At 33.9% G+C, this 23,501-nt stretch overlaps 2 protein-coding genes across 2 annotated transcripts; one reads left to right on the top strand and one right to left on the bottom strand.

Annotated features, from left to right (window-relative positions):
- Positions 1 to 5,316: 5,316 nt before the first annotated feature.
- Positions 5,317 to 9,420, bottom strand: LOC130499917 (uncharacterized). The gene is made up of 2 exons (XM_056994414.1): positions 8,947 to 9,420; positions 5,317 to 8,004 (listed from the first exon to the last, which is right to left on the bottom strand). The coding sequence occupies exon 2, from the start codon at positions 7,867 to 7,869 to the stop codon at positions 5,581 to 5,583; it is 2,289 nt and encodes a 762-aa protein (XP_056850394.1). The 5' UTR covers positions 7,870 to 8,004; positions 8,947 to 9,420; the 3' UTR covers positions 5,317 to 5,580.
- An 8,956-nt stretch (positions 9,421 to 18,376) lies between these two features.
- On the top strand, positions 18,377 to 19,296 carry LOC108824402 (zinc finger protein GIS3). Its single transcript, XM_018597820.2, has one exon. The coding sequence runs from the start codon at positions 18,421 to 18,423 to the stop codon at positions 19,135 to 19,137; it is 717 nt and encodes a 238-aa protein (XP_018453322.1). The 5' UTR covers positions 18,377 to 18,420; the 3' UTR covers positions 19,138 to 19,296.
- The last annotated feature ends 4,205 nt before the right edge of the window (positions 19,297 to 23,501 follow it).

Here is a 23,501-nt window from a genome sequence, read left to right as displayed (position 1 = left end):
TTTTATTTTTAAAGGCTTTCATACTGGTAAAATCTTATATCTTTGTGTGTGATATATAAATATAGGGAACATCGCATAACAAACTTTAAAAGTGTCATTTACTAGCATTTTAAAACTTGAAGTTTTTTTATTCTAACATTTTAAACTTCGAAGTGGTATTTGTATCATAAAAAACTTTCAAATTAAAAAATAACCTGGAGAACTGGTAAGAAAAGATGAAATGTCAGTTTTTTTAAAAAATAATTATTTAAATAATAAAAAAGGAAAAGTAAATAAATATAAATATCTAAATAAAAAAGAAAAAAATAATTATTTAAATAATAAAAAAGCATAAACTAAATAATTATTTAAATATTTATAAATTAAATAAAAATTAAACTAAAATTAAAAATGAATATAGAAAACTAAAAAAATCATAAATTTTCAAAAAAGAATTGAAAATTCAGAATTTCTAAATATTTTTTTGTCATTTTCATTGATGATGTCGGAAGCTATCATTAAGATATGCCAAAAACCATCATTGTTAATGGTTATGTAAAAAAACATCATTGTCATAAGTGATATATTTTGAAATTATTATTGTAGACAATAATATTTTGTTATATTTAAAAAAAATCTTCTCATTAAAATACTTTTTTTGAATTTTTGGATTTTTATCTTATGAAATTTAATTTAGTTTTTTTCTTTAGTTTCATTTAATTTTATTTATTTTTTATAAAATTTTAAGTTATTTTTTTTTATTTTTATTTAATTTTATAAATATCTAGAAAGATCCGAATATTTATTTGATTTTATGAATTTTCATTAAATTTCTGATTTTTTTTATTTATTTTATTAGTTATAGAATTATTTTTTGGAAAAAACTGATACATTATTTTTTTTACCTGTACAACCGGTTAATATTTGAATTTTGAGGTTTTTTATGATACAAATGTCAATTAGAAGGTTAAAATTGTTGGTGAAAAAATTTCGAAGTTTAAAATGCTAGTAAGTGACACTTTGAAGTTTTTTATGCAATTTTCCTTATAAATATATAATATATCAACATGACATGCAATATTATAAACAAATTTGTAAGGTAATATGCCTTGACTACCCTCGTAAAAACAATTTAGATGTTTTTACGATTTTTGCCTTTCGAGTCTCTGGACTTAGCAACCAGTAAATGGGCAGGGCATCGCTAAGATACTGTTCAAAACACATGTTCAAGACACATGTATGAGAAAGGAAAAAGACACATGTATGAGAATTAGAAGTTACATAAGAACTGAAACTTAAAACACAGGTTTAATTACTAGTCAATCCAAAGCCCATAATAGCCAAGCCTTACTTAGGTGGCTGTGTTTACGTTTGATGTTTATGATAAGAACAAACAATGTAAATCATATCTATGGTAAAAACATGGTCATGTAATATATAAATACTATATATATATATATATTGCACATGAATATTAAAAATCAATATGAACAAACGACTGAGCCAAAGTATGAATGCATTGGATACTTAGATAAAACCTAATCAATTGTTGTTATATTAAAAGAACAAAAGAAATGACAGCTTTCCATGGTTGCTTCCCCTATCTGAGGCATAAAACGTGGTTGCTTACTTTAACCAAAAAAAACTTATATCTGAACATTACGGTTTCATGGCAGTATGGCACCATTATGCAGTACAACTCTTGATCATAATTATTTAGGAGTATATAAAACTTTTTAAATAAACGGTTAGAAAAATTCAATCACATGTACAAAAGGCTTTATCAGAAACATTCAGAACTAAGTATTAAATAACTATATTATTGGGTACTTTCGTCAACATCGTTTCTCTAGTGATCATCGTGGTCCAACGGTAGAGAATGGGTTCTTGCCGATATTCAGGCAACGAGTTCAAACTCTATCGGAGAGAACTATTTCACGATGTATCTATTCACCACACAGATATGGATCCATACTTAAAGCTCTATTTAAATATTCGTGAGAGAATTTATTCGTGGACTCTACCTTCCACCCGAAAGTTATGTATGTATCTTTAATAAATCTGGATTCGAACTTTTTTACTTTATAAAAAACATCGTTTCTCTACAAATACAAATTGTAGTGTTCTGATATTTTTATATGTACTAAAATTTTATATATTTCCTAAGAAAATCTTTCTTTAATTTACAAATTTACACAAACTTTAAAGTTAAGTTGCATGAAAAAATAATTGATGCGTGAAAGCAGATGCGTCCTAGCAAATATTATAATTCTCAACTTTCCTAGCGAATATTAAGAGTTTAGATCTATGTGTGTGCATGTTAATGTAACCACTTGACGTGTCCCACTTAGATTAATTTGTAAGTTTGTAGCCTAAAGCCCCTCTGCTTTATTAAAAGGTATATTTTGACATTAATAAAATATTTAATTTGATCGGTTAAGTGTCACTTGGAACATATGATGGGACTTTGTGATGAATCATCCCACCCCACCATGTTTGGTTGGCTTCATAAAACTGCTTACGAGATATCCATTAAAGGAGATTTGGATTTGAAAAATCAAATGTCTAGTTTTGGTTTTTCTTTTTCCATATTCTGAAATTTGAGGTCTCCTTTTCTGTGGAGTCTTCCTGATGCGTGGGTTAAGACTAAACTAATCACATTTGTAAATCAAAAGCATAATTATCCCTTTTGTGGGAGCGACTTTATATTAAAGTATTAGTTTATGATAAACCCCATTGGTTGAATTTCGCTGCTAATCAAATTCTGGTGGGGTATAGTTTTGATCTTGGAGATCTTATAAAGATAATATACATCATTTATGTCAAAGTTGATGGACATGATAAGAATACCTGAACAGTTCTAGCAAGAGCAGCAAGAGAGGTAGTCAGCTGGTACTTCTATTTGTCAAATAATAACACTTTTGCCGGGACATGTAAAAACCAGAAAGAAGAGTTTAACTGCACTATTCACAAGTTCGAGCTAAATTATGGATTTCAGTAGATTAAACATCACTATTATCAGTGTCAAACTTTTTGGCTATTGGTTCTCATTAATTTTGGTCTATAAACATCACTTCTTTATATTGGAAAATATTGTCAACCTAATTCTAGCTGTAAATTATTCTCATTGATCTTTAGAACATGCGGAAAGAAAGATCTTTTTCATGCTTATATAGATCTGATTGTATATAATCTTTTAGAATCTCGTAACTGTGATTTGTGAATAACGTGAAATTATTGAATGAAATAATAAGATCCCTGAACAAGATTATGTAACTATAATGACATGATTTGAACAATATTATTTGTCCTTCCCCCCCACCCCTAAAGTTTTGTCTGAGTGGTTGAAGTACAATCACAAATGACAAAACATAAATCATAATTACTAAACTTGGTTGGTAAAATTAAATCGTGTCATGTTATGAAACCATTTTACATTTTTTTTGATGAATGTTAAATTTTTTTTCAATCCAAAAAAACGTTTTTACAATGAATATGTCTTGTATAAAAATTTAGAAAAACAAAGTTTAAAAACAGAGTTTAAATGTCTTCTTCATCTTGTCATCTTGATGCAAACCATCTCCCCCATTGCTTCCTCATATCCTTTGCCTCCTAGCATCTTAATTTTACATTCCGATCCGTTGCTCGTCTATTAAAACAGTATTTTTACTATCTTCGAAAAGAATAGGTACAGAAATTATATAATCCACGTGAAGTATACAGCTCCATTCCACTGGTATGTCCTTTTACCACCACCTAACAAGAACAAAAATTGCTATGTTTTGCGTTGGCTAATATTTTATTTCAATCGATTTTAAGTTTATATTTGAAAAATCGTAAATTTAATATGCAAGAAAAGTTGAAAAAACCCCATCAGTGTATAAACTTTATACTTAAAGCAAACTGGCCACCACTTTTCTCCTCATTTTTCCTTTTTCAAGACTGTGTTTTCATTAGTATTTGGGAGAATTACCAATTGTGACTCAAAACTTGGAGTCAAACCCAAAAGAGTACCCCAACTTGGGTCAAAGGCAAAAGTAACTTAAAAGGCTATTGAAATTACAACTATCTCCTTGTGAACAAACAAAAAAACGGATTTTTTTTTACGTTTCTACCCCTCGCAAGTCGTCTGTAAACAGACGACTTGAAAATAAGTCGTCCAGACGACTTTAAGTTAAGTCGTCTGGACAGTTATTCTTAAACATAATTTAAAAATTTTGTAAAAAATATTTTGATAAGTGAAAAATTGGAATTATGTAATTAACATATGTCTTAAGAGATATAAATTAATATATAACAAATTTCAATTGTTTTCAGCCCAGATGAGTGAAAGTAGTGAGTCATGATATTCTTTAGTTTATGTTTCATCAACATATGTTGTAGTATTGTATGTGTTCTTAGGGTTAGATTTTGGAAAGCATTAAAACCGTTTTTGAAAATTTTTAAAATTACCTAGGCGTGTTCGTTTCTGTGTATAGTAAACACTATTGAAGTATAATTTGATTTTATAACGTGGTTAGTAAGTTAATTTAGTCATTTTAGTTTAGGGGTTCATTTTAGGGTATTGGACGACTTAATATTTAGTCTTCTGTTCCCAGACGACTAAATATTAGGTCGTCTGATGTACATTATCAGCCAGAATAAGTCGTCTAAACCGGACCAAACCTTAAAGTTTACCAATGTACTTTTAAAGCTAACCGGATTATTTACCCAATATATAAGGTGATTTTTTTTTTTTTTTTTCATTTTCCGCGAACAGAAACCCTAACAGTTCTCTCTCACCGGCGATATCAAAGGCGATTCGAATTCCCACTATTTCCGAACAACCATCGTTCTCAACGTCGGCTATCTATCTCACTTCATTCTCACCGTTGTCGCCGCAGCTTCTTCTAACCCTAGCGCCGCCGATTCCTCTAAACCCTAGCGCCCCCGCTTCCACTATTTCCGAACAAACCGTCGCCCTCGCCACCGTGCTCACCAACGTTCTCACCGCCGCTTACTCTAAACACTAGCTAGCACCGCCGTTTCTTCTAAACCCTAGCGCCGCCGCTTCTTCTAAACCCTAGCGCCGCCGCTTCTTCTCTGTAAACCGTAGCGCCGTTTCTCTGTAAACCCTAACGCCGGTAAGTCATCAAACTCGTGGAAAAGATGAACATAAAACGTTGTCTCTTTCAATTTACTCATTCTCACCGTTTCACGTTTATTTTTTCAGATCTATAACCACAATGACGAGTACTCGAACTCCTTCTGCGACTAATCAGGTCCGCTTGAAATTTTTCTACTGGAAGACTTGTAAGTAAGTCGTCTGGAAAGTCTTCAACCTGGACGACTTAGTAAAAGGTCGTCTAAAAAAAAATACACTTGAAGGGATAGTAGAAGGTAGTCTAAACACTGGACGACTTAAATACACTGGACGACTTAAATACACTGGACGACTTCGTAAAAGGTCGTCTAAAAAAATACACTTGAAGGGATAGTAGAAGGTAGTCTAATACACTGGACGACTTCGTAGAAGGTAGACGAAACACTGGACGACTTAGAAATTAGTCGTCTGGACGGGTAATCAAGACTGGACGACTTATATTTAGGTCGTCTGGACAACTAGTCAACTGGTTGTGTACATTGTGGTTTCGTATGGCCAGTTTCCTTGCAGTTTGAGCATCTCCGTGCCCTGTGTTTCTTCCTGGGTTTGTGTCCCCTCATCCTAGATAGCTCCAACCAAGATTGCCATCTTGATTTCTTCTGTCTCCCCGGACCACGCTTTACGTTTGGAGGAAAGCATTCTCGTTCCTCAATATGTTGTGACACGATAGGATATATATTCTCTGAGTATCCTGCATACAGATGATTCTTTGAGTAAAGTGGACATACAAGTGTGTCGATATGCACACCAGCATGTGTTCCAGCTGCTATAGCATGAGAGCAAGGTATTTTCTCCACTCCATAGACACCACAACCACACTTTACATGTTCCAAATCAACCGCACAGTCCATTTTGCCACCTTTGACAAAGAAACGCCATCCATCAATTGGTTCGACCGTCATCGTATCCGCTATCTCTGATCGAACAGCAAGCAAGTATTCAACACCCCGGCTATGTACAGTTGGGAGACTCAAAGCATCTTGTCTCCTTTTCCAATACCATTTTCCTAACTTCTGCCTTATGAACTCCAGCAGGAACGGAATCGGAAATCCTCTTGCTCGCTTCAGTGCGGAATTAATAGATTCAGCGATGTTGCTTGTTTTTATGTTGAACCTGTTCCCCTTACAATAAACCCTTGACCATAGCTTGGCGTCGGCCTTCTCCAAATACGTTGCAAGTTCCGGGTTTGCACTCCGTATCTCAGCCATGTACCGGTTAAAATCGTGAACCGTGTGCGCATAAGCAGCCCCTTTCACCAAGTACATGAGATGTTTCCCTTTAAACTTTTTGACAATGTTATCTTGAAGGTGATAATAACATATTCCTCGGGTTGCCCAAGGAAACACCTTCTCACACGCACTTTTAATGGCCGCGTGCCGGTCAGAGACTATCACCAGAGGCTTGTCATGAGATATACAACTAGCCAATTTTGTGAAAAACCATTCCCAAGAAGGTTCATCTTCAGCATCCACGATCCCAAAAGCCAATGGGAATATCTGAAAATTGCCATCTTGTGCGGCTGCAACTAACATAACACCTCCATACTTTCCACTTAGGTGAGTTCCATCCACCACAATGACCCTTCTCTGATACTTAAAACCTTTGATAGAAGCTCCAAAAGAGAGAAATAGATACTTAAATCTTTTCTCAGAATCAAGTTCTATAGCCGTGATAGAATCAGGATTTGCAATGGAGATTTGCTCGAGATATGAAGGCAGACGCGAATACCCTTCTTCTGCTGATCCTCTCACCAATTTCTGTGCATATAACAGTGCTCTGTATGAAGTGGTGTAATCAAGCGTCATGCCAAACATGTTCTTCATTGCATCAGTGATATGCTGTGGAGTTATCCCATCAATGATCCCAACACGATCAATGAAAAGACTACCAACATACTTTGGAGTACAGTGTCTCCGCTGAGCGATTCGGTCTCCAATTGAGCATAAATGTTTTTCCACATACTTTGTTACCCAAAACGTGTTTGACCCATGTTTCACACTCGCTCTGATCTTCCATCCACAACCGCTAACCCGACATATTGCCACAAGGAGAGTTTTTGTTGATTTGTATATTCTGAAAGAAAACCTACCCCTCACTGCTGTCAACCGCAGCTCTGAAAGCAGTGCATCCTTGCTAACAAAACTCTGGTTGACATAGATGCTGGTACAATCCGATTTTCCTCCTTCAATAGCATTTGTCTTAGCATATGTCTTTTCAATTTCTTCAAAACAAATATTATCATCATCTTCCTCGTCCTCATCTAGAACCTTTCCATAAAGACTGTAATCCCCACCATTCTGATCCGTTTCACCAACAATAGTGTTATCAGCATCCTCCTCCCCATTTTCCTCCTCCCCATTTTCCTCCTCCCCATCTTGATTTTCATCTTCAACAGACTCATTATCACCAACATCTTCAAAACATTCATCAGCCTCATCATTATCACCAACATCTTCTTCCCATTCACCAGCTTCATCATTATCACCAACATCTTCTTCCCATTCACCAGCTTCATCATTATCACCAGCTTCTTCTCTTTTCTCTGAAACCGTTTCCACCTTGCTGCGGCTTGATACACAAAGACATACTCTATGCGTTTTGAGTATCTCGAGCAAGTTTCGAACTTGTCTATCACTTGTAACATGAATGGGAGGACTGCTTGGAGTCATCATCATTTCTGCTGGTAATGAGTAGCTAATCTCCACAGTCACTGATCTCATGTCCAGGTTATAATCTTCTTGAGCCATTGCAACAAGTTCAGCATGTGTTGAATCTTCATTCAATAAAAACAATCTTGCTCATTTGAGATCATCAACCACAAAATCCCAACGGAAATCTCTCAACAACCATTCTCCATACACTGCATGTAACTTAAAAATCATCTGCAAATATTCAAAATAAAACACATTAGTAAACATAGAGAAAATGAAGAAGTTCAACAAACATTATCGCAGACGACTTAGATTTAAGTCGTCCAGAAGACTTAAAGGTAAGTCGTCTAAAGAGGTCACTTTTGCAATTGAAAATTAAAAGGGACGACTTAATTCTAAGTCGTCCGGCTTTGTTTGTTAAAAAAAAAAATTCAGACGACTTATATATAAGTCGTCTACGAAAAACGGGCTAGTTTTGCATTTGACCGAATCGTGTCAGATCTTTGACTATTTCTGGACGACTTATAAATCAGTCGTCTCTGGAAAGTAAAATTTCAATATTTTATTCAAACTAGACGACTTACACGTAAGTCGTCCCAGGTTAGTTTTGTAATTGAAAAATAAAACTTGAAATTTAACTTTCTCCAGACGACTTAACTAAAAGTCGTCCAGCTAGACGACTTAATTTAAGGTCGTCCGGGATAAGCAAGGTTTGGACGACTTAATTGGGAAAAATTCTGGACGACTTTGCTTTCCCCGACGACTTTAAATTAAGTCTTCTGACGGGACGACTTTATATTATGTCGTCTGGTAAAAATTAAATTATGAAGTTTTATTTTTCAACTACAAAACTAACCTAAGACGACTTACACGTAAGTCGTCTAGTTTAATAAAATATTGAAATTTTAACTTTCCGAGAGACGACTGAATTATAAGTCGTCCAGAAATAGTCAAAGATCTGACACGATTCGGTCAAATGCAAAACTAGCCTGTTTCTCGTAGACGACTTATATATAAGTCGTCTGGACTGTTTTTTTTCACCAAACAAAGCTGGACGACTTAGTTTAAGTCGTCCGTTTGACCAGAAGACTCATCAGTAAGTCTTCTACATACAGATGACTTACTTGTAAGTCTTCTACGCGAACAGATTTTGAAAAAAATTCAAATTCGTACCTTCAACTAGGTGAGATGACTTTGTTTGCACACAGGGTCTTCTCCAACCACCCAGAACCTCAAACGAAAGCAACCGTAAGTCAAAACGAAAGAAATATGGCTCCAAACAATTTTGAATCAAAAGCTTCAGTTTTTTGGATGAATATGGAGAGAAAGTGAAAGAAATGTTGTTTTTAGTTCATAACAATTGAAACAGAGAGAGTGTAAAGAGATTTACGTGCATTAAAGGGCATTAAAAGCTCCAAACAGTTCGTACAAGGTTGTTCCCACTATTCATGGCAGTGGCAATATTGTAAATACTTGAAGAAAATGAGGTTGAGACAGTAAAGAAGCCATTTTCGAAAAAAAAAAAAAAAGGGTTAATGGCATTTTCGTAGATAAAATGCAGATGTGGGGTTAAAAACTCAAAAAAAAAATGAGTCAAAAGAAAATGTTAGTTTTCTGTTTGAATTCAAGTTTTGAGTCACTTTTGCAATAAGCCCTTAGTATTTTTTATTCTGTAGTGCTTAAGTCTTAGCCTAAAGCAGCTTTATTTTATGCCATATCCTAAAGTTATTTTGTGAAGTAATCTAAAGAAAGTAAAAGTTATTCCATAGATATTTGGTCAAATTCTTATTTGGACGATTGGCGGTGAAACCAGTTCTAAACTGTTTTAAGACTCAGGATTAGCGAGTCCTGTCTCCTATCCCAAGGAGATGCATGTTTGTTTAAAAACTTGTAGTAAGTGTTCTACAAAGTGGGTCCAACATGGGTTAGAGTTCATAATCCCTAAGAAAATAAAATAAAAGAGAACTATCTTTAAGAAATCGGTTGTGGATAAAGACATATATATGGATACATTATCACGTGTAATCCTCCATTAGCGGAGAACCTAAGTGCCTATGTCCACCCACTTTCTCACATTTACAAGTTCTACAACCTTTCTCATAGCCTCTTATTTCCTTCTTAACTTTATTAATTAGCTTCCAATTTTATTTTTAATTGACAGAGCCTACTAATTAATAAAAATATCCTCCAATCGTTCGATGCATCTTATCATTAAAATACTCCTACTCTTTTACTAGTCGCGAATGATGGCGGTTCAAAAGTTTATACATTCAGTTGTTATTTTTGTATACCAAATTTTAATCACTTTATCTGTACCACATCGTGTAATCGCAATGTTGGAATCCTCACCATTGCACTGAAATCACCAAGCAAAGCCTTAATCTCTCATGTGATGATATGGCACTACAAGAAAACATGGGGATACTGACGGACAAATTCGTCAGAATGTCGTCGGAATAGGCATATTTTGACGAATTTCTGACGAAACCGTCCGTCGGTATCATTTCGTCGGTATTTTCAATTTCGTCGGAATTTCGTCAGACATACCGACGAACTTCTGACGAATACCGAGAAACCATATACTGACGAACTTGCGACCACATTCCGAGAGCATTTTCGACAACATGTTTCATCGGAAATCAGAACGAACCGACGAACCAAGTCCTCGGAAAATACCGACGACACTTGGTTCGTCAGAAAATACTGACGGACTAAATCCTCGGAAAATACCGACGAACTTGGTTCGTCAGTATTTTCTGACGAACCAAATGTCGTCGGTATTTTCAATTAAATAAATAATTAAATTTTTCATTTTTAAATTATTTTTATTAGAATTAAATTTTGCAATTTAAAAAAAAATAATTAAAACAAATCTGAAAGTGAAAATTAATAATATTATAGAGTTTAAATTCATACAAACCGAAAGAGAAAAAAAAACATTCAGAAAATTTTAAAATTCAGAAAAAAACTAAGAACTAATCGAAGGAAACAAACGGTTTAGCTTCTCCATGATCTTTGCGTGGTCTTCTTTTGCGATGCCAGATCAGCAAGGATGGTTTGGTTCTCGGTAAAGATAATGGCATTCTGCTGCTCCAATGCCACAATCCGTTCATCTTTGTCATGCAGCTCCTCGAGAATCATGGGATCGGCATACGGAGCTTGCGAAGAAGATGTCGGATACGAAGAAGCACGGCGGGCCAGCCCAACTAAACGGTCTCCTTTCCTTTTAGGAACGGCCTACAAAAATATTTAAAGTTAGTTATAAACTACCTTATAAAATAAACTTATTAATTTTGAAATTTACCTTTTCAACCATCTCATTGATTTGCAATCGAGACAAGTTGGTTGACGTTCCTGTAGAATCGCCATCTCAACGACACCTTTGATGACAACATCTTGGATTTGACCCGTCTTCTTGTTAGTGTGAGCCACCTTGATGAGTTGGAGATTATCAACGGGATTACCCTCATTTGCTTCGATCAAAAAACCGCCATTATTAGACATGATTTATACATATATATGTATAAAAAATTATAAAATATTAAAAATTTATATATATATATGTATAAGAATTATAAAATATTAAAATTTATATATATATATATATATGTATAAAATTATAAAAAATTCTTAAATTTTTTATTATACATGATTTATACATATATATGTATAAAACTTTATAAGATATTAAAAAATTATATATATATATATATATGTATATATATGTGTGTGTATAAAAATTATAAAGAATTCTATATATATTGTAAACTTGAAAAACGTTTTGAAAAAATCATAAAAACGTTTTTAAAAATCATATACACGTTTTTAAAAATAAAAATATATTAAAAAATCAAAAAACGTTTGAAAAAATCAAAAAAAGTTTGAAAAAATCATAAAAACGTTTTTATAAATCATATACACGTTTTTAAAAATAAAAAAACGTTTAAAAAAATCAAAAAACGTTTTAAAACTTGAAAAACGTTTTGAATTTTAACCAAAACACCAAAAAAATCCAAAAAAATAAACAACAAACCAAACAACAATCCAAACATATATATCCTAAACTATCCATTCAATCCTAGAATTTACAATCAAACAACCTAAAATTCAGGTTTACAATCAAACAACCTAAAATCTAAAAACCAAAACCCTAAAAACTTGAGATTAGATGAGGAGGGGATGATTCTTACATGATTAGGGGTTTGGAGAAGAGATATGAGGATGAGGAGGTGATTCGCCGGTGAAGGGAGCTCGAGTTTGGCCGGAATCGCCGTCAGAAGGAGAGGAAACGCGGAGAGGTTTGAGAGAGAGGCGGTGATAACGAAGAAGAAGAAGAAGGGTTTTTTATATTTAATGATTCTGACGGACGAAGTTCGTCAGTATTCTGTCAGAATCATTAAATATATACGAAAAGGCGGTTCGCGAAAATTTTCACGCGGTTTGGTTTTCCCGGGGAAATTAGAGTACCGACGGATATATTGTCCGTCAGTATTTTTCGACGGAATACTGACGACCCATTCTGACGGAATTCCGACGACTTAGTGTTTAGGGGTTGGTTTCAAGTTTTTAAATGTAAAATCCAAATCTTTGATAAGAAATATAGTATTTGCATAAAGATTTAACAATAAATATATTTTTATAACATGATTTAACACAACAACATTTTTTTGTAGTGTAAGATTATAAATATGATTGTATAAGTATATGAATGTTAAGATGAGATGTTGTGAAAACAATGATATGCATACATAAATATTTAAATGAGTTGTTATATTTGAACGGTTGCGATCTAATACTATACTAAAGACTTATTATGTGTTATTTTCATACTTTTGGCATATAAATTTGTAGATTTTTATGTTTAAAATTTTGTAGAAACACATGTCCTCGGTAATCCGTCAGAAAATACCGACGACATTCTGACGGACTGGACATGTCCGTCGGAATGTCGTCGGTATTTTCTGACGGATTACCAAGGACATATCGAAAATTCAATGAAACCATATGTCCTCGGTAATCCGTCAGAAAATTCTGACGGAATTCCGACGACTTAGTGTTTAGGGGTTGGTTTCAAGTTTCTAAATGCAAAATCCAAATATTTGATAAGAAATATAGTATTTGCATAAAGATTTAACAATAAATATATTTTTATAACATGATTTAACACAACAACATTTTTTTGTAGTGTAAGATTATAAATATGATTGTATAAGTGTATGAATGTTAAGATGAGATGTTGTGAAAACAATGATATGCATACATAAATATTTAAATGAGTTGTTATATTTGAACGGTTGCGATCTAATACTATACTAAAGACTTATCATGTGTTATTTTCATACTTTTGACATATAAATTTGTAGATTTTCATGTTTGAAATTTTGTAGAAACACATGTCCTCGGTAATCCGTTAGAAAATACCGACGACATTCCGACGGACTGGACTCTGACGGATTACCGAGGACATATCGAAAATTCAATGAAACCATATATCCTCGGTAATCCGTCAGAAAATACTGACGACATTCCGACGGACATGTCGAGTCCGTCAGAATGTCGTCAGTATTTTCTGACGGATTACCGAGGACATATCGAAACTTTTATGAAATCTTATGTCGTCGGTATTCCGTCAGAATACACCGACGAATTTCCGACGACCCCAACAGTTATATATGTTGATCGAAATATCGTCTGTATTCCGTCAGTATATTCTGACGGAATACCGACGAACCATGTTTTATCAGAATGTCGTCGTAATGTCGTCGGAATATACCGACAGACCTCTTTTCCTCGGTATTCCGTCAGAATATATTGACGGAATACCGACGACTTCATATTTTTCGTTTTCGTCGGAAATCGGTCTGAAAGTCGTCAAAAACATCCGACGACTTTTGTGTCCGTCGGAACCGTCGTCGGAATTCCGGGTGTTTTCTTGTAGTGTGGCTAATGAAGATGTTGATGAGCTCATATTTCTGATAGATTGAAAAGTGAAAATAATTTCCCACACATTTTTGTATTGCGACAATCAACACATGGGGACAATGATTCAATGAATACCAGAGAACTTACGCTGGTTTTTCGTTCCAATATACTTGAGGGAGGAAAAAGGTATGATGAAAACAAGAATGAGAACAAAATAACTATGTGGTGAACAAAAGAAAAAACTAAATGGCTATGTCAAGTGGCCACCAAACAGATCTGGTCCCCCACAAGCAAAAAAATCTATGTCATATTTAAACTCTTAGATTACAGATGCAACAAAAAAAACTCTTAGATTACATTTTTAATCAATTTTAGGATAGGCCAATCCTTTTCTTTAGTCATAGCCTCATAGGATAGGCAAATCTTTGTATTTTTAGTCATAGGATAGGCCAATCTATATATGCTTGATCAATGTGTTTTTAAACCATACACATATTATTAGAGTCCTTGCGTTCCATCAAGAAACAAGAAAGAAACTTTTAAAAACAGTTTTTTTTTTAAAAGAGCTTTTATAAAAACAGTTTTTTGCCTTACCACAATCTCATGCGAAATTAAGATTAACGTTCAGAAAATTCTTATTTTAAAAATATTATTTTGTACTAAAATAGGTTTGAACCTCTCTTCCACTATTTTTAAGACACCAATAACTAAAGAGTATTACTCAGTGCAAAACATTATTAAGAAAAAAAAAAAGTTTCTTTGGATCCGCTTAAGAAACGAAACAAACTGAAAGTAGTTACATATCGGAATTTGGAAATCATTTTGCTTTTAGCCATTTCGAACAAGAAATATTTGATGTATAACATGATTATCATAAGAAAAACAAAAAAAAAAACAGTGACAAACTAATATATATACCTACATAAATAATTGTGCGCATTAATAATTGTAGGTCCACGTCACTTGTACATTGCATTTTTTTCGTAACCGTATATTGCATTTCTTTTATCGGATGCCGACAAAGAGAAACATACACATACTGCAGATCGAGGAGCGTATAGTTAAGGATTCTGAGACCATCAATATCGGTGTCTTTAGCAGTGTATCTTAGTGTTTTTGGGCTCGAAAATAAATCAATAATGGGCATTATTATGTGGTACGGGTCTTAACTAAGAACGTTCTTAGCTCGGTCTTTTTTATCACCTGTCGCCTGAAGATGAAGTGGAGAAGCGGAAGTGGGGAAACACGACTAGTGTTTAGAAATGTGAAGTCTTTAAAGTGAAACCGTTTGATGTTGCTGTTGTGGTGGTATTGTTGATCGACGACGGAACCACCGTAGAACACGAAAGAGATGGAGTATTCTTCGACACAGTTTTTGACGGTTATACCTTCGTCGGAGCATTCTTCGACACGGAGGAAACGGATCATTCTTCGACACGGAGGAGACGGAGCTTTCGTCGCTGCACTTAAACGCGATAAAAGAGATCGAACAGAGTATTCTTCGACATGGAGGAGACAGAGCTCTCGATGTTGCTTTAAAAAAATAATTAACCTAAAAAACCAACTAAAAATCCCACTAATAATCATAATTTAATCAAAGTCCTTAACATTGTCCTAAACTACAAATATTAATATAAAACTATAAGGACATGCAAATTAGTTCCACTGATATTGATGCTTTTAGGGATCAACTCTCATCTTGATCTAAAATACTTAATTCTCTTAATTTTTCAATCTTAAAATTCTCAAGAAATTAGGTCTAGTTTACATATTTGGAGTGATATAACTGTGTAAAAAATATAACAAATAGTTTAGCAAAACCAATCGAACTCTGTAAATTATGTTGGCTGTGCCGGATTCTCTGATCACGTGTTCTTCATCAAACAGATATCTTTAATGAATTCCAAAAGGGAATCAAAGCATCTTCTACACACGTTTTGAATGCAATTTTATAATATCATGTCGTTCACCATATGAGTGCCAATATCATCAATTCGACTAGGGTTTTATTGTAAGAAGATGTATGGAAGCAACCAACGCAACGAATAATGCAGATTCGTGTGGAAATACATAATTAACAAGGAGACAAGATGGGACATTTCTCCAGCCCCTAACAAAGACTTTAGTTTGTAAGGATTTACACAATTATTACTTTTAGACAAAGAAAAGCATTAATCAAATCTGAAACCACCCATTTAGCTTTTTATTGAGTTAGTAAGATTCGCAGATCTGTGAGCCTTCCTTTATAGGTAAATATGTATATACGTATGAGTATTCAATTGAAAAGTGTGTGTGGGGGTGTGTGTGAATCTTAACGTTAATCACGCAAACGTACTAGGATCCGTCATTTGGCACGTAATTTGTGGGGAACATGTTAACATCTGGAACTTTATTTTGGTCGTTTCTCTTTTGCCCCCTTAACAACCCCAACTTTTGATTGACCCAGTTAGTGTTCACATTACTTAACTTTGTCTTCAGATGCTTTCTTTCTTCCCAAGGCCATTATACTTATTTTGTGATTAAACTGGACATTATTTCAACTCTAGAAATCAAAACTCTGATGCATGTCTGACTCGAAAATACTTGGTATTGGAGTTGAATTTGTGTAAATAACTTAATAAAAAGGGTTAAGCGGTTAGCTTATAAGAATTATGATACGATTAGGCTAAAAGATATCTGACCTACTAGTTCTTTTTTTTTTTGTTAGTAATCTGTAACTGGTTATCTCGATTGCTGATTAATTTTTGATTATTTGGAACTGTAAAATATGCTACATGTAACCATTTTTCTATATAGTCATAATTAAAGATCGCGTTACTAGACTAGATGTAAGAAAATAACTATAATAATATTCCATAAAATGTAAGTTATTTGACTTTGATTAACCTTAAGATCGTATGAATATTTATAAAAAAATATGTATTTTTTCTGTCAAGAAAAAGAATATGTATATATACGCACGATAATGCAGCGTGGGCACGTGGGCCACGCAGAAGTGAGATGAGGACGCTTTTGTTCCTTTTAGTTTTCAGATCTTCCCTTAGATGCTAATGTTTCTTTCTCAAACATTTCTGCTAAGGGATGGATCCTGTAGTTGAATAATTAACTTTCCTCAAAAAAAAAAAAAAACTTAATAGAACTGTACATCTCTTATATATCCACTGAGAAGCAAAATAAAATATAATAAAATTTAACGTATTTTGTATTTATTTTACAAAATTGGTAAGAAACTACATTTCATATAAGTATTTCAAAATAAATAAAGTATATGAAATGTAATTCATAATATTATAATTCGTATAAGAATCCTAAAAACATCAAATATAGCAAAAAAAAATAAAAGAAGAAAACTCAACCCAAACCATCACAAATTACTCAACAGTCTATGATGATTACAGGAGAAATAAAAATAATAATTACAATCGAGAAGAAACAGAATTTCATTGCCAAATTAACATAAAATTTCCACCAGCAAACTAACACTTTAAACTTTTTTTTTGTTGAATAAAACAAAATAGAACATTTTTCTGTTTGCATTCCATATAAAATTGAAAATACTATAGAGATGTTATCTGGAAGCATGCGGAAAATACTTTGTTAGGTGGTTGTAAATTTGAGAAAATCTGAACCAAAGTAAAAGATTTGATGGAAAGTAAACAAACTGATATATATCAATTAGAATCACATAAAAAGTAGGTGGAAACATATGATTTTACTCGAAGGGAACATGTATCGCGAACTACGATCGTTTGCCAACAAGATCAAGACTGGCGGCTTGGGGCATGGCGGTGTCTCCAAATTGCGTGTTGTGTACCAACTCTACTGAAACTAGAGATCATCTGCTGTTGTGCTGTGTCTTTAGTGTCAACATTTGGAAGGAGGTCTTCATCAGATGCCATCCACCGCTTGCGATGTTCACCACCTGGTCGGAGATGCTGTCTTGGATCCGTGCTGCAGCTTCAGCAAAGCTTTCTTTGCTCCGGAAAATAGCAGTGCAAGCTGTTGTTTTCCATATTTGGAAGCAAAGAAACAATCTTATCCATAACCACCAAGTAGTGCCTTCATCAATTGTGTTTCAGGGAATAGACAGGGAAGTGAAAAATATCATCTCATCCAGGAGACACAACAAACTTTTCAAGGATCTCATGATCCTTTGGATTAGATAAGAGCAGCTGTGTTTGTTCTTGTAGTTTTTCCAATGATTCATCTTGTTTTTATTTTCTTTTTTGCCAAGATGAGATCAAATTTTAGATCTTTACTTATGTAAACTCTTTTCATCATTTATGATATTTACAAGTTAGCAAAAAAAAAAAAAAAAAAAAAAAAAAAAAAAAAAAAAAAGAAGGGAACATGTAGAAAATAACAACACACATGTAAAGTCTACCCGAACTCAGCAATTCATAAAACTGAAATATAAAAAAAAGGAGACAAATGAAATCCAAGTGGGTCCCATAATCCATGTCGTCTTGGTTCTTGTGTCCTTCAAACTCCCACTTTCACTGTTCTTTTAACTTCTTGGGATGTTCGATCACAAAAACATTACAAAAATAATTTTATAAAAAAAGTAAAAAAATATTCATATCTTTCACACACACTTGCAGTGTCTCCCATGTTACTGTACAAAGTCCACATCTCAGTTTCCTCGACATTTCTTTTATATATATATATATATGTATGCGTCCACCTCCTCTTATCAAAAACTCCATCTCTCTAAAAACATATCTAATGGAGGAGCTTGATTTTTGTTCAAAGACATCTACTCCTCGTCTAAGACTTTTTGGATTCAGCGTCAACGGAGAAGAAGATTTCTTCGAACAGTCGGTGAAACCTAACCAATCATCTGACTCGCCGGAGCATAACGAGTTTCCGGCGGGATCCTCCGGAAGAAGTGGTGGTGGTGTACGAAGCCGAGGCGGAGCAGGAGGAGAACGTAAGTACGAGTGTCAATACTGTTGCAGGGAGTTTGGTAACTCTCAAGCTTTGGGCGGTCACCAAAACGCTCACAAGAAAGAGCGTCAGCAACTCAAACGCGCTCAGCTTCAAGCTACGCGAAACGCTGCCTCAAAATACTCTAACGTTGGATCAGCTTCTCCACTTTTACGTAACCCAATGGCCTCCGCCTTTGCTCCTCGGCCACATCTCCTATCATCCACCGTTTCTCCGCCCGGGGGAGGAGGTTCTTGGATGTATCTTCCACGTGTGTCCCCCTCTCAGCTTCACGTGTCGCATGGGTGCGTGATTCAGGACGGTTCTGGTGGGGGAGCAGGTACAAATGGGTTCTTGTATGAGTCTGGATTTGGGTTTAACGGGGCTCAGATGAGACATGTTCAAGCACATGGACAGAGACCATTGGTGAACGGGTTTTCAAAAGAAGTGGGATCCACTTTTGATGATGGATTAGGGTTGGATTTGCATCTGAGTCTTGCGCCAGCTGGTCATTAACGTTTAGTTTAATCATATGCCCTTGCAAGTATTTCTCGTGTATATTTTCCTACAGTTAAGTTGATTTTATTTATTTTTAGTGATTATGATTTCTGTTTAACTGTACGTCTAAAGAAAGTGTGTATTTCCTACCATGATCTATGTTTTTTTTTGAACTGATTTTTTTTTGGCCATGATCTATGTTTCTTACCCAAAAGAAGTACGTCTCCAATTGCTTAACCAGTTTGTGAAGAAAAAAACTACAAATGTTATTTGTAATTTGTATTGTTGAGACCAGAAATAAACAATAAGACCGAAGTCGTGAGAAATATATATATACACACTATAGGGCAAAAGTTATCAGATATCCGGCAATAGACAAGGATTCTTCGATCTAACTGAAGTTAAAAAAGAAATGTCTAAATTAATATTTAATCAAACATTGTTGTAGAAAAAGATACGATTATATCCTTCATGATGAATCACATAATTATAGAAAAAGTATCCCGAAACATTGTATGTAAATTATTTTTAATACTAGTAATAAAATCATGACATATTATAATTTATTTTGCTACTAAAATTCCGGCATAGCAGATTGTTATACCGGAAAAAGCGTTTCATATATAGTAGAAACTTACAAAACTATAAACTTATAGAATTCCAGTACTTACAGATCAATGGGATCTTTAATTTGAAAACTTTATATCCACCATTTTTAGTGGCCAATAGAATACAAAGGTGGGTATGAAAACTCTTTTATAAGAAAAATTCTTATAAGTTTGCTGCAATGCTAATGTAGCCAAAAGGCCACCCTCGACCTTTTTGGTTGGCGTTTGAAATTTAGTACGGCTGCAAGCTGATCCTGAAGTCTATGCACAATCTGTTTTAAATTCTGTATTGATTCCGTATAAGCATATGATTATCAACCAAATTATAATTGGCGTCTATACTTTTATAGTCGCCACATCTTTGATATTCATTTAGAATCAAAATTTAGAAAAGTAGTATACTAATTTAGATTTCAAAAGTTTCCTAGACCTCTGTTTAACAACAATGAAAGTAAGAAATGACAATTCCTATCAATTGGTCTATTACCTACCAATCTAACACAATTTGGTTGGAAATTTTATGATATCATTTGGCCAATACTAGTATCATATAGACTTTTAACAAATCATTTTTTTGGCAATTAAGATCACGGAAAGCCCTTTTGACTATACCGGGAACCGAAGTATGTGTACATAACATTAGTTTGGTACTAAGAGAATCTCCGACCCATTTTTATAATAGAAATTTTTAAAACAGAGGAAAAATTATTGTTTCAATGTATTATTCATCTATAATAGAGAAATGTTATATTTACCTCCTATAAATAGATGAATATAGAAGGTATCATTCTCATCTACGAAAACATGGGACTATCTGCGAATCAAGAAGACCGAGCTCCCTTGGCACAAGATTGTGTGGTTTCAGCAAGGCATCTCTAGACAGGCTTTCATGGTTTGGCTAGCATTTAAGGACAGATTGTCTACTGGAATTAGAATGAGAGGATGGGGCATTGAGCAATATAATGTTGTGTATACTGTGGAGAGAAGGATGAAACACGAGACCACCTGTTCTTTGCTTGTCCATATACTTTCACGGTATGGATGAATTTAGCAGCAGGTCTACTTGAAGCAGAAATCACGCCCGACTGGGAGGATACCGTAGCTTCTCTGTTGCAGCCAAACCGGAATCGACTCGACACTGCTCTTCTTCGCCTAGTGTTCCAAACAACTATCTATATACTGTGGAGAGAAAGAAACTCAAGAAGACATGGAGGAGCCTGCTTATCAGTAGAGAAGACTACTATATCTCTTCATTGAAATACAAGGGAAACCATAAAATGGAGGGGCTACTTAGAAGATGGTTTGATGTTTACACAAACTAGAAGACACCATTTTTTTTATTCTTTAAACTCTAGAAAAGTATAGTAGCTATATGTAAATTAACTTTTCAAAGTGATCAATGAATTTGATATTTAATCAAAAAAAAAATAGATGGATATTATTTCTTCCCCAAAAATTACATCTTTATTTTAGAGATTTTTATTACAGAGATGAGTTGGGAGATATTCTAATGTACATGACCAATGTGCATGTATAAAACGTACACGGGCATAAAGATACTACTTGTTAATTAAAATTATTAAATGATGTGACTAGAGGTGATGATGGTACGTTTGTGCGATAGTAAATATTTTAAGCTACTATATGTCATAAATTAAAGACTATGATTTAAAATGATAGCACTTATATAGTGGAGGAATCCTACGCTAAGCTGACATTTAACAGGAAAAAAAGTATAATTTTATATGAATGAGGATGAGGATGTGTATTACCAAGAAAACAGCAGTTTTTATCACAAAATGTGTGGGATAACGTTTTGAAAATATTACGTGTGAATTGGTTTCATGAATATAAAGTCTATTTTTAGATTCATTTAATAGTAATTTGAATGATCAGATTTAAATTAGATTACGAGTTAGTATAAACTATAAACATACTTTAATGAATACAAACAAAATCATGAATTTGATCATTTTTATACTTACAAAATTATATATATAACAAAATAGCTTTTATTTTTCTTAGGTAAAAATATTTTATATATTAATCACATTCTTTAATTTAAACCAAATTATATATATATATATATATATATATATAAAGAAAATGTAATATATGACATATGAATGTCACAAAAGCTTAGGTTGAGGGTCCCGGATACTGGAATTTAAGATGATAAAATTATTTTAATCTACTATATGATAATTTTATACAGGTAGGCCAGCGCATTTCATGTTTAAACATGCAACGGGATCCTAGTGACCTACTTACTAGTCACCATGCCCTCAATAATTTATATACAAGACACAAAGTATCTTGTTTTAGAAATTTTAACAATGCAATAGCCACATCTATATTATACTATTTGTTTATATGTTTATGAGTTATCGGAGTTGGGGCAGGTGGGCAGTAAGATTTTGTGCTCAAGCTTAAACAAAAGTTTAGAAAGTACTTTTGAACATTGATTGGTTGGAGAATTAGAGGACTTGATGTGGATCAATTTTAAGTTTGGTATCAGAACACTCCATGAACGTAGATACCTACTTTTCTACCACTCAAGGAAAATGGCGTTTTCGTGACAAAAAAAAAGGAAAATGGCGTTTACATATGGAGCTTTTTCTTATTGTTTTGATTGTTTTTCTTTCTAGTTGTTTTGCTCATTTTTCGTGAGGGAACACAATCTTGTAATTTCCTGCGATGAAACGTAATATTTTCTTATTCCAAAAAAGGAAGAAATCCCACAACATTTTGTCATTTTCGGAGAAAAGAAAATCGCAAACGCTTTTAGTTAGCTTAATTTCAAGGTGCTTCGTGGTCCTCTCTGCTTTGACTGAGTCCGCTAGTCCAATGCGTCTAGGTAATATCATGTAAAATGAATACAAACACACAATGATTCGCTGTCAATGAATACAAAAAGAACTGATGTTAATAAATCTATCATACGTACGTACTTCTCTGGGGAGTAGAAACCCACTTCCTTGTTGTTGGTCTGGCAAACTACATACATGTGCATATCTGTAAAAGGTACCCTTTTGGAGGGGAAACTTTTGTTCAGAGTCCCGAAACGTGTTCTTTTGCTGCATCATGTGTCCTCTTTAAGGAATCACCAAAGTACCCCATCACACCATCAATCATGCAATGTATATACCCTAATCTAAAAGACACGCACTAAGTTATAACTAGTTGTCAGAAAAAAAGAAGTTAATTACAACTCTTGAGGATGCGTCTAATTTTTGCTTTTGCTTTACCACTCTGACCACTACGCATTATATATTGCAATATACTCTTATATCCGTACGATATCAAACCAAATTATTGAAGAAACAACGCATTAATATAGACATCTCCATCCCCCACTCTACACAAAAACTAAAGTAAAAGAAGACAATGATTCATATTATACTTTTGTTTTCCAGTTAGGACTGTAGTCCAGCTTTTAGACATAGCAATACCAAAATCTCGAGTAACATGTGTAAAATATTAGACATACACGCAAAAGAAAGTCTAGCGTTTGGTATTGTGGTCATCACACTTGGAGTCCAATTGTCTGTCGAAGTACTGCGTTTACTATAATTAATATGTTTATTAGCATATTGAACTATATTTTTGTCATGGATCTTTTAAAAGTAATTAAAATTTCAAACTGAGCCAAAATCATATATATCTTCTACAAAACCATAGCATGTGAAATATTTTTTTTCTCTCATGATGTTTGATATGCTATAAAGCACACTAAAAGCTTATGCCTTCTTTCAAAGATTAAACATAATACTT

This window comes from Raphanus sativus, chromosome 9 (assembly GCF_000801105.2).
Source record: "Raphanus sativus cultivar WK10039 chromosome 9, ASM80110v3, whole genome shotgun sequence".
In the NCBI taxonomy this organism is placed as follows: Eukaryota; Viridiplantae; Streptophyta; class Magnoliopsida; order Brassicales; family Brassicaceae; genus Raphanus; species Raphanus sativus.
Note: the sequence above shows the minus strand (reverse complement) of the source record. Positions and strands in the feature narration are given on the sequence as shown.

What these genes read in the sequence shown, in the direction of transcription:
- LOC130499917 (XM_056994414.1), bottom strand. Translation starts at nt 7,869, where the DNA reads ATGGCTCAAGAAGATTATAACCTGGACATGAGATCAGTGACTGTGGAG.
- LOC108824402 (XM_018597820.2), top strand. Translation starts at nt 18,421, where the DNA reads ATGGAGGAGCTTGATTTTTGTTCAAAGACATCTACTCCTCGTCTAAGA.